Source organism: Pongo pygmaeus, chromosome 2 (genome assembly GCF_028885625.2).
Source record: "Pongo pygmaeus isolate AG05252 chromosome 2, NHGRI_mPonPyg2-v2.0_pri, whole genome shotgun sequence".
Lineage (NCBI taxonomy): Eukaryota > Metazoa > Chordata > Mammalia > Primates > Hominidae > Pongo > Pongo pygmaeus.
The window spans coordinates 121,080,136-121,092,317 of NC_085930.1; the positions used below are offsets into that span (position 1 = coordinate 121,080,136).

At 41.6% G+C, this 12,182-nt stretch overlaps 1 protein-coding gene and 1 long non-coding RNA gene across 7 annotated transcripts in view; one reads left to right on the plus strand and one right to left on the minus strand.

The window, feature by feature from the left end:
- The window catches only part of LOC129033174 (uncharacterized), an 86,087-nt gene that overhangs the window by 67,068 nt on the left and 6,837 nt on the right, over positions 1-12,182 (plus strand). The gene's annotated exons all lie outside the window — the stretch shown is intronic.
- CNOT10 (CCR4-NOT transcription complex subunit 10) overlaps positions 1-12,182 on the minus strand; it is a 90,186-nt gene that overhangs the window by 42,883 nt on the left and 35,121 nt on the right. For all 6 annotated transcript variants that reach the window (XR_010125755.1, XM_054481261.2, XM_054481259.2 and 3 more), the window contains exons 8-10: positions 10,152-10,269; positions 5,058-5,207; positions 2,796-2,998 (exon numbers count right to left, since the gene is read on the minus strand). Coding sequence is in view for 5 of the 6 variants with exons in the window: in XM_054481261.2 (XP_054337236.1) it covers positions 2,796-2,998; positions 5,058-5,207; positions 10,152-10,269 (471 nt within the window). In the remaining variant the exon portion in view is untranslated. The remainder of the gene's footprint in view (positions 1-2,795; positions 2,999-5,057; positions 5,208-10,151; positions 10,270-12,182) is intronic.

Genomic DNA, 12,182 nt, shown 5'->3' on the forward strand with positions numbered 1-12,182 from the left:
AAAAACAAACTGGCCCATGATGGAATGGAACTAAAAAACATAGAATAACAATCCATACCTTCAAGCACCGATAGCCAGAAAGTGTGCCAGATAAGTTTTAAGGTAAAAGGATCATACATAATTAAAATATTAGGACTATTTTTGTTTAGCAGATCTTTTCCCATATTTATACACTGCCCAGGTAAATACAAGCCTTGCCTCTGCAAAGTCTGAAATAATATGTACCAGATATTCAGGACAAAATGTCCTCCTTAGCATAAACAAGTTAATTTTTTTTAATCCAAAATGAATTTATTTCTGAAGGTACAAACTACTTTGTTCAGCATACCTCCTGTCCTGACTAAATAAAACAAATTTTATGAAATTTTATTTGGAGTTTACAATTACTCGTATTGGGATTTGTCCTCTGATTTTATTAGTGTTTTGGGCTTGTTTTTACTGTTTTTTAGGTTACCCTACAGTTTTTTTTAGGAGGAGGAAAAGCACAGACAAAGATATTACTGGTGGCAAGTTTCCTATTAGCAGCACAAATTGTGTGTGTTCATGAAGTTATGGCAACCAAAAGTCATCTTTACCATTTTTTAAAAATTACAAATTTACAACTTTTCTAGAAAAAAAAAAACAGGACTGGCAGCATATTAATATGGAAAATACTTATCCTCCCCTCCCGCTCCTTCTCCTCTAGGGGGAGAGGAGGAGACCTTGTAAGCTCAATGGCTTCTGTAGAACACAATCCTAAAAGTACTATTTCTAAAACCAGTTAATTTAAAAAGAAAATATTAAACTTTACAATCTTTCCCTAGTCCCAGAAAAAGGTAACTCCCTGGTTTCCAGTAAATACCAAAGAAAGGCCCCCAACACTTAAATTTATAAACAGATTAAAGAGAATAAGCAATTTCTATTTGCTTCTTTTAAGTATAAATTCTGCCTGGAACTGTTTATCAGTTAAGAATTAACCAATAAGAAAGTTGTCTTTTAAAAAGCAAAGTATAATTAAATCATTAAAGTCTTTCAAAGACAAATCACTCATCTCTTCCTCTGTTGGTATACTCAAATCATAAACTACCTAAGTACCATGTATGAAAACTAGCAAACACACTTCTTTAATTCCCTTAGTTCTTGTACTTCTCAGAAACTGCTGTTCAGCAGGAGGAGAGCCTCAACATCTTTTATCACCTATGGTAGGCACGCAAGGTAAAACCTCCAGGTACCATAACTTCCCAATGTTTATACACACCCAAAAAGCACAGCAAGGGCAGGGCGTGGGGTAGCAAATGGAAGACACACATATCTGGTAATTCTGATACAACCCATCTTTCCCCTATCTCCTACTGATCCCTCCCAAATTGAAATTCAAAAGGCTTCCACCAATTGCCATTTAGAGATAATCTAAGCATGGAAATCAATGTAAACTGGCCTATTCTCATAGCTACCATGGGCAATCATGTGTCAGAGAGAAACAGCCTGGTAATCCATAAACTCTCTATCATTTACTGAAACCAAAGTAAAACTCTCAGGCATTGAAGGAAATCCAGCTTAATGCAGCTCTTTCCACATTATGTTATCAGAACTTTTTTTTGAGACGGAGTCTCTCTGTCACCCAGGCTGGAGTGCAGTGGCGCGATCTTGGCTAGCTGCAAGCTCCGCCTCCTGGGTTCACGCCATTCTCCTGCCTCAGCCTCCCGAGTAGCTGGGACTACAGGCGGCCACCACCAGGCCCGGCTAATTTTTTGCATTTTTAGTAGAGACGGGGGTTTCACTGTGTTAGCCAGGATGGTCTTGATCTCCTGACCTCGTGATCCACCCGCCTCGGCCTCCCAAAGTGCTGGGATTACAGGCATGACCACTGCACCTGGCTGTTATCAGACCTTTTCTAATCACCAGGCTACACACTATTCTTATGCCAGCAGATGCATGTATCCTGACCCCTGGAGCAGCTAGCAGACCACTGTTCCAACGTACATGACTTTCTCACTGGCTTCAACTCTTTCATGTTGCCATACTTACTTACCAAGAATGAGAATGTTAACAAATGACCTATTAAATTTTTATTTTTATTTTTTTTGAGACAGGGTCTCGCTCTGTTGCCTAAGGTGGAGTGCAGTGGCTCTATCTGGTCTCACTCCAATCTCCACCTCCCAGGCTCAAACGATCTTCCCGCTTCAGCCTCTTGAATAGCTGGGACTACAGGAGCTCACTGCCACACCCAATAATTTTTTGTAGATATGGGGGTCTCACTATGTTGTCTAGACTGGTCTTGGACTCCTGAGCTCAAGTGATCCACCCGCCTCAGCCTCCTAAAGTGCTTGGACTACAGGCATGAGCCACTGCGCATGGCCAACAAATGACTTTTTGAAACTAATTTTTTTTCCCCAGTGAAGAAGAGAAGACTATCTATACATTTCACGCCTGTAATCCCAGCACTTCGGGAGGCCGAGGTGGATAGATCACATAAGGTCGGGAGTTCAAGACCAGCCTGGGCAACATGGTGAAACCTCGTCTCTACTAAAAATACAAAATTAGCTGGGCGTGGTGGCATGTGCATGTAGTCCCAGCTATTTGGGAGGCTGAGGCAGAAGAATCGCTTGAACCCGGGAGGTGGAGGTTGCAGTGAGCCGAGATCGTGACATTGCACTCCAGCCCGGGCAACAAGAGAGAAACTCCATATCAAAAAAAAAAAAGGGAAATGTCTTCTGTATGTTTCCAAGGTTTTTTTTTTTTTTTTTTTTTTTAACCATTCCATGTAGTAAGTGGGGAGAAGACAGGGTTCAAAAAGATACCCAAGTAGCACTCACCCCCTTATTGGCAGCAATGCAGCATTCAGCCAGCCGTAGCCAGAGGCGAGGATTTGCATGATAAACCTGAACAGCTTCAATCAGACATTCGAAGGCAGCAAGAGGCCTTCCAATGTGAAGAAGCTGAATTCCACAGTTATACAGCAACTCATATCTCTTATTGGTTAGTAACGTACACATGGGTCTTCCTGAAAATTTTTTACCTAGTGATAAAAATTAGATAAGAATACATCATTAGATTTACAGTAATAGTAATCTTGAAAACATTTACTCCATTAAGTACTTAGTCACTACCATGTTTAACACCAATAATCCTGATCCGAGGTTTAATAGCTCTCACCAATGGTGGTCTCCATCCTCAACCCCACAAATATTCTCCAGAGTCATCTCAGTTGTCTATGCTGGCAGAGCCAGAGATGTCTCTTCTCATTTGCCAGTTCCCTAGGCAACAACATTCCAGGAAGGCAAAGATAAGAGATGGGACCCGCTCTCAATCCTTTGCACCTTATACTACTTTTCTACATTTTTACTTTATTCTATTTTTTATTTTTATTTTTGTAGAGATGGGGGGTCTCACCATGTTGCCCAGGCTGGTCTTGAACTCCTGGACTCAAGTGATCCACCTTGGCCTCCCCTAAATGTTGGGATTACAGGCATGAGCCATCTTGCCTAGCCAACATTTTTAGAGTCTGTATAGTTTCCACTTTTTAAAATTTTCAGCTGGGCACAGTGGCTCACGCCTGTAATCCCAGCACTTTGGGAGGCCAAGGCGGGCAGATCACGAAGTCAGGAGTTCAAAACCGGCCTGGCCAAAATAGTGAAACCCCATTTCTACTAAAAATACAAAAATTAGCCAGGCATGGTGGCATGTGCCTGTAGTCCCAGCTACTCGGGAGGCTGAGGCAGGAAAATTGCTTGAACCTGGGACATGGAGGATGCAGTGAGCCAAGATCACACCACTGCACTCCAGCTTGGGCAACAGAGTGAGACTTCGTCTCAGAAAAAAAAAAAAAAAAAAAAAAAAAAAAAAAAAAAAAAAAAAAAAAAAAAATCATCTTGGTCAACCATTTTATTGTCATGTGTTATTACCTATTCAATGTTTCGGTCTACCTTGATTTATAATACATTTGTCATCAATTAAATAGGTTATTATTATTATTATTATTATTATTATTATTTTTGACAGAGTCTCGCTCTGTCGCCCAGGCTGGAGTGCAGTGGTGCAATCTCGGCTCACTGCAAGCTCCGCCTCCTGGGTACATGCCATTATCCTGCTTCAGTCTCCGGAGTAGCTGGGGCTACAGGCGCCTGCCACCACGCCTGGCTAATTTTTTTTGTATTTTTAGTAGAGACAAGGTTTCACTATGTTAGCCAGGATGGTCTCGATCTCCTGACCTCGTGATCTGCCCACCTCGGCCTCCCTAAGTGCTGGGATTACAGGCATGAGCCACTGCACCTGGCCTAAATAGGTTATTATTTTTACAAGCTAAATAATTGTTTGATTTTAGGCATTTCAGATCAAGGATCCATATGATAATGAATATTAAAGGATAAATGTCAGGAATTTGCTTAAAGACTGTCAGATGCTGCCAGTAGTATCACATGTAAAACTCTGCAAAGAATCTATAATAAGCCGGGCACAGTGGCTTACGCTTGTAATTCCAGCACCTTGGAAGACTGAGGTGGGAGGATCACTTAAGCCAGGAGTTCCAGACCAGCCTGGGCAACATGGCGAAACCCTATCTTTACAAAAAACACAAAAATTAGCCAGGTACAGTGGCATGTGTCTGTAGTCCCAGCTACTCAGGAGGCTGAAGTGGGAGGGTCACTTGAGCCCAGGAGGCAGAAGTTGAAATGAGCTGAAATCACACCATTGCACTCCAGCCTGGGTAACAGAGCTAGACTCTGTCTCAAAAAAAAAAAAAAAAAAATCTATAATAAACCTAGTTTGGCACAGTCATGTTGTGACTAATCAAACATTCTGGTATATAACATTACCACAGGGAATTACTCATTCTCAAATCAATGAAAAATGGAATGCAACTTAAATTTCTGGATTAATTCAAAATTACTCTTAACACCTTGTTATTGCTATTCAAAGTAGCAATATCTACTAAAAATCCCCAGAGCCAAACTTGTTGGGTAAGATCAGAGTTAACTATACACAAGTCTATATGGTGGGTATTTTAACCACATTCATGTTTTTTAAATCATGCTTTTCTGAAGTAGTAAATACAAACTGTCCCCCAGTACTGGGCTTACCTGGATCAGTGCTACCTGCACTGAGCTGTGCACAGACATTGTCATTCTCCTGCAGAGCCTTTTTAAAGTAGAATATTCCCAAATTGTGCTTGCTCATGGCAAAATGGATGCAACCAAGGTTATTCCAGAACATGCATCTCAAGCATTCACCTGAAAAAAATGCAAATAAATTTGTCCACAGAAAAATTTTAATGTTGACGTCCCTCAGACAAGAATTGGGCTCATCTTGCATGAGTTAACACTGTTACCATTCCACTTACTCCCTAAAGAACAGTTCACAAGGCATTTGAAATTTAGGAAATATCTGAAATATTTTAAAACTCCTTTTAAAATCTCTTTTATTAAAGGTGATACAAATTATTTTAAAAAACCAGTCTTATTTTGTTAGTCTAATTTTGTTCTGATTTTTTTTTCCTTTTTTAAAACAATTTTTAAAATAGGGTCTCACTATATTGCCTACCCTGGTTTCGAACTCCTGGGCTCAAGCAACCCTTTCACCTTGGCTTCCCAAAGTTCTGGGATTACAGGCATGAGCCACCATGCCCAGCTAATTTTTAGTAACTGTAGACAAATGATACAAAAATGCAAAAGACAAAAAGTGTTTATCAGTAATATAATGTATATGCATTGCATCCACTAATGAAATATTATGTAGAAATTAGAAACAAGGAAGCAAGTATGCACGGAAACAACCAAAGTATATTAAGTGAATAGCAAGAATATATAGAAAAGAACAGAGTGAGACCAGGTACGGTGGCTCACGCCTGTAATCCCAGCACTTTGGGAGGCTGAGGCGGGTGGATCACTTGAGGTCAGGAGTTCAATACCAGCCTGGCCAACATGGTGAAACCCCACCTCCACTAAAAGCACAAAAATTAGCCAGGCATTGGGCTGGGTACAGTGGCTCACGTCTGTAATCCCAGCACTTTGGGAGGCCGAGGTGGGCGGATCACAAGGTCAGGAGATCAAGACCATCCTGGCTAACATGGTGAAACCCCGTCTCGACTAAAAATACAAAAAATTAGCTGGGTGTGGTGGCGGACGCGTGTAGTCCCAGCTACTCAGGAGGCTGAGGCAGGAGAATGGCGTGAACCTGGGAGGCGGAGCTTGCAGTAAGCCGAGATCGCACCACTGCACTCCAGCCTGAGTGACAGAGTGAGACTTCGTCTCAAAAAAAAAAAAAAAAAAAAAATTAGCCGGGCGTAGTGGAGGGCACCTGTAATCCCAGTTACTCAGGAGGCTGAGGCAGGAGAATTGCTTGGGCCTAGAAGGCAGAGGTTGCAGTGAGCCGAGATCATACCACTGCATTCCAGCCTGGGTGACAGAGTGAGACTGTCTCAAAGAAAAAAAAAAAAAAAAGGAACAGAACAGAGTATGTCTATTAAACCGTAAGTCTCCACTGATTTTAATTCACACTTCTTTAAATACCACTGCAGCTAAGCATCGTCTCATGTTTGGGAATTTGTATTTTTCAGCCTGTGTTGCCTCTTCTTGTCTTTCACCCATATTATTTCTTTTCTTTCTCTGAGACAGGATCTCATTCCGTCGCCCAGCCTACAGTGCAGTGGCATAATTAGGTCTCACTGCAGCATCAACCTCCTGGGCTCAAGCAATCCTCATGCCTCGGCCTCCTGAGTAGCTGGGACTACAGGCATGGGCCACCGTGCCCAGCTAATTTTTTTATTTTTTAGTAGAGACAGGGTCCCTATGTTACTCAGGCTGGTCGCAAACTCCTGGAATCAAGTGATCCTCCTGCCTCGACCTCCCAAAGTGCTGAGATTACAAGCGTGAGCACCGTTCCTGGCTCATCTATTTCTTTATTTGGTTACAGATGATTTTTCTGTTGGTTACTAGTTGTTTTATATGTTATAGAAACCTTCTGTCACATCTGTTTCAAATATTCCTGCCTACTTCTGTTTGTCATTTGTTTTGTGACTTGGTTCAGTATGTGTATGTGTGTTTACATTTTTAATCATAAAATGTTTAACATTTTAATGTGATCAAATTTAGCCATGTTTTCTAAATTCTATGGTACTTAGATTTTGGAAAATGTTTACTCAGGCCTTCCCCATCACAAAATTAAAATATTCATCCAAGTTTTATCTTACTGCTTTTATTTATTTTTAAATGTTAATCCTTCATCTCTCTGAATTTTATTTTGGCATAATGAAAGTAATCTAAGCTTTATTATTCTCTTTTCTTTTTTTTTTTTTTGAGACGGAGTCTCACTCTGTCGCCCAGGCTGGGGTGCAGTGGCGCAATTTCAGCTCACTGCAACCTCTGCCTCCCAGGTTCATGCCATTCTCCTGCCTCAGCCTCCCGAGTAGCTGGGACTACAGGCGCCCGCCACCACGCCTGGCTAATTTTTTGTATTTTTAGTAGAGACGGGGTTTCACCGTGTTAGTCAGGATGGTCTTGATCTCCTGGCCTTGTGATCCGCCCGCCTCAGCCTCCCAAAGTGCTGAGATTACAGGCGTGAGCCACCACGCCCGGCCTTTAATATTCTTTTTCTAAATAGCTACCCAAACATTCCAAAACAATGGCCCTTAATGGTATAAAATGCCTGACTAGAATGACAAAATTAATAATCAGGATATTTATTGTTTAGCACTTAAAATCTAAAGGTAATCTTCTGACATATTTTTAAATTAAGCAATGACAATATTTAAAAGAGAAAAACTAGGCTGAGCTCTGTGGCTCACACCTACAATTCCAGCACTTTGGGATCCTAAGTAGCTGGGATTACAGGCACATGCCATCACGCCTGGCTAATTTTTGTATTTTGTGTAGAGACGGGGTTTCTCCATGTTGGCCAGCCTGGTCTTGAACTCCTGACCTCAAGTGATCCATTGGCCTCAGTCTCCCAATGTGCTGGGATTGCTTATACGTGTGAGCCACCACGCCTGGCCATCTTTATTTATTAATTTATTTTTAGAGACAAGGCCTTGTTCTGTTGCCCAGGCTGGAGTGCAGTGGCATGATCATGATTCACTGGAGCCTCGAATTCCTGGTCCTCCTGCCTTGGCCTCCCAAAGCATTAGGATTACAGGCATGAGCCACTGCTTCCAGCTCCTGCCTCCATTTTAAAGATTGACAATGTCAATACTGACATCTACATCAAGAAAATCCTAAGCAAAATTTTCTCAAAGTATATTATCTTTTTAGTTTGAGGGATCATTGCATGTTGTGTGTTAGTGGACCTCTGAGGAGAAACTATGACAATGAAAACAAAACACTAAAATTGAGCAGAATTAGAAATGGGTATTTAGAACAGAAATAATACCCACAAGAGAATTATAAGGAACAAAGTGCCTTTCTCCATCCTCCATCACGCCTGTGAACTGAAAGGGTAAATAGGGGAAGGTCTCAGTATGTTTGCGTGTGTATTTTGTGTGTGTATCTGAATAGAACCCAAAAAAAAAACAAGACAAAACGTACCAAAAAACATATTAATTGTTTGCATTTTAAACTTGAGGCAAAACATACATTTTCAATAGTTTATCCTCATTTCTCGAATAAGTGATTTTCCTTCTCCTGCCTCATCAAATACTGATGATATAAACCTAAATGACAGTCACAATTTTTACTTTCATATTATCATTAATACCAAAGGATTTGTAAGACTTTTTAGTCTAAATAGAGGCAAGAATATGTAATAATACTTATCTTCCTAGCATTATAGAAAGATTTTTGATATAAGAAATGATCTAAAGAAGTCATATTAATTGGGCAAGTTACTGAAAAAAATTATATTATTAACTGCCTTTATGGCAGAAAAAAGTAAAAACATTATATTATTTACTTAAAAGGTCTCATTTTTCTGGTATAGATGGTAATTCACTAAAAAAAAAAAAAAGATGAAAGAAAAAAAGTCTCACTTCACAAAGCAAAAGTCCAAGGATCTTATAAAAACAAATGAAAGGGCCAGATGCGGTGGCTCACGCTTGTAATCCCAGCACTTTGAGATGCTGAGGTGGGCGGGCCACTTGAGGTCAGGAGTTCGATACAGCCTAGGCAACATGGAAACCCTGTCTCTACCAAAAAATACAAAAATCAGCTGAGCATGGTGGTGCATGCCTGTAGTCCCAGCTACTCAGGAGGCAGAGGTGGGAGAATCACTTGAACCCGGGAGGGAGGTGGAGGCTGTAGTGAGCCAAGATGGTGCCACTGCACTCCAGCTCGGGCAACAGAGCAAGACTCTGTCAAAAAAAAAAAGGAAAGAAAGGAAGGGAAGGAAGGGAAGGAAGGAAGAGAGGGAAGAGAGGGAGGGAAGGGAAGGGAAGAAAGGGAAGGAAGGGAGGGAAGGGAGGGAAGGGAGGGAAGGGAAGGAAGGGAAGGAAGTGAAGGAAGGGAAGGAAGGAAAGGAAGGGAAGGAGGGAAGGAAGGAGGGAAGGAAGGAAGGAAAAGAAGGAAAAGAAGGAAAAGAAAGAAGGAAGGAGGGAAGGAAGGAAGGGAGGAAGGGAGAGAGAGAGGAAGGGAGGGAGGGCAAGTCAGGTTAAAGAAAAAAGACAAGCTATCTGGGCCAGGCACAGTGGTGCACTGTGTAATCCCAGCACTTTGGGAGACTGAGGTCAGCGGATCACTTGAGCCCAGGAGTTTGAGACCAGCTTGGGCAACATAATGAGACCTTGTTTCTACAATAAATAAGCCAGACATAGTGGTGCATGCCTATAGTCCCAGCTACCTGGGAGGGTGAGGTGGGAGGATCGCTGGTGCCTAGGAGGTTGAGGCTGCAGTGAGCTGTGATTGTGGCACTGCATTCAGCCTGGGCGACAAAGCAAGACCCTATTTCCAAAAAAAAAAAAGAAAAAAAAAGAAAAAAAGAAGGTGGGGGAGGGGAGGGGAGGGGAGGAAAGCGATCCAACCTGGAAAAGTAAAAAAAAGAAAGAAAGCAAAGTGAAAGCAAGAAGTAATGAGGTTTCTTCTAAAGTAGAAACAAGAATTCCTGGAAATTTTTGCACCAGAAATATTAAAACATTTTCATTAAAAAATTAGCATAAATCACTCAAAAGACTGGGTGTTGGGAGGTGGACAAGCAAGAAGGGGTAAAAGAGCAAGGCAAAAAAAAGTTAAAATTTCACAATTTTCTTTTACCTGTTTTCATGAATCCTGGATGCTCAGCAATGTTTGAACTATTTAATAGCTTCACGGCTTTTCGATAATTACCTCTTAAGTACTCAAAATTGCTTTTAAGAAAGAGAGAGGGTGCAGACTGTAGAGAAAATATAAAAGTTACTTATAATTTGTTTTCAGATGCCTAATGTAAGATCTTAATTATACTGTTGTACTGACATGTGTTCAAAACCATACATGAATCAATTAAGTCACAGTCACAAAAAAATATATAGTCTCTAAATTTTTCATTGCTCTCACAATCAAAAAAATTGAAATTTGTCAGAGAGCACTTTGTAAAAAGAATTACTAAGGGTCCACCTGAAAAAATAAATATAGGTATATGTATAAGAATACAGTCTGTAGATTACCAACTGATTGTGTTCATCTACTACGCTACTAACTGAAAACCAATTTGACAACACAATGTATGTCCTTCATTTTAATAGTTATTAGAGAGACTGGTGATCTTTCTTACTTTTTAGGATACAAATGCACCTTTCATTAGAACCTACGGAGATATAAATAATCAAATACTTTTCCAAATAGGAAAAAAAAAGTGCCATTCTACAAATGGAAGAATTTTCAACAGAATGCCTTATTTGCAAGCACTAATCTTGCTGTTCCAAAGAATGGTAGATCTTTTGAATGGTAGATCACCTTTCACTTCTCCTAAGAATCCTCATGGTGGAGGACCCTAGATAGTACCACCTGTTTAGAGTACGAAAGCATGCAGAGAGCTCTGGAGACTAAACATCCATCCAGGAGGACATCTGAAATCCTGATTGAGTCATTGATTGATTGAGACGGAGTCTTGCTCTGTCGCCCAGGCTGGAGTACAGTGGCATGATCTCGGATCACTGCAACCTCCGCCTCCCGGGTTCAAACAATTCTCCTGCCTCAGCCTCCTGAGTAGCTGGGATTACAGGCATGCGCCACCACGCCAGGCAAATTTTTGTTTCTGTTTTTGTTTTTGTTTTTTACATGGAGTCTTGCTCCGTCGCCCAGGCTACAGTGCAGTGGCGTGATCTCGGCTCACTGCAACCTCCGCCTCCCGGGTTCTAGCAATTCTCCTGCCTCAGCCTCCTGAGTAGCTGGGATTACAGGCACATGCCACCACACCTGGCTAATTTTTGTATTTTTAGTAGAGATGGGGTTTCACCATGTTGGTCAGGCTGGTCTTAAACTCCTGACTTTGGGATCCTCCTGCCTCAGCCTCCCAAAGTGTGGGGATTACAGGTGTGAGCCACCGTGCCCGACCTAATTTTTTTATTTTTAGTAGAGATGGGGCTTCCCCATGTTGGCAAGGTTGGTCTCGAACTCCTGACCTCAGGTGATCTGCCTGCCTCAGCCTTCCAAAGTGCTGGGATTACAGGCATAAGCCATCACGCCTGGCCTATTTATTCACTTAATTTAGCAACAGGCTTTCCTTCTAAATCCTAGTTTATCCTTTGCTCTGCCTCCCGCCCATCCCAAAGTTCTGGTCACTAAAGAAACAAGGGCTTTTAGTGCTTATTCTTAGTGGTAGCTATTCCTCCTGAAGTTTTCGCTGATTTAGGATGACTATTAATTTTCAATTGTCTTTCCTCTATGACTGTGGTCTCCTTTAAGGCAGGAATTATGTCTTTTTTTTTTTTTTTTTTTTTTGAGACGGAGTCTTGTTCTGTTGCCCAGGCTGGAGTGCAGTGGCGCGGTCTCAGTTCACAGCAGGATCCGCCTCCCGGGTTCACACCATTCTCCTGCCTCAGCCTCCCGAGTAGCTGGGACTACAGGTGCCCGCCACCACGCCCGGCTCATTTTTTGTAGTTTTAGTAGAGATGGGGTTTCACTGTGTTAACCAGGATGGTCTTGATCTCCTGACCTCGTGATCCGCCCGCCTCAGCCTCCCAAAGTGCTGGGATTACAGGCGTGAGCCACCGCGCCTGGCTATGAATTATGTCTTTTATCATTAAAAAAAAAAAAAAAAGTCTGATAATGGCTGGCTGGCTAACTGGGCCTTTCCCTCTTAGGCTC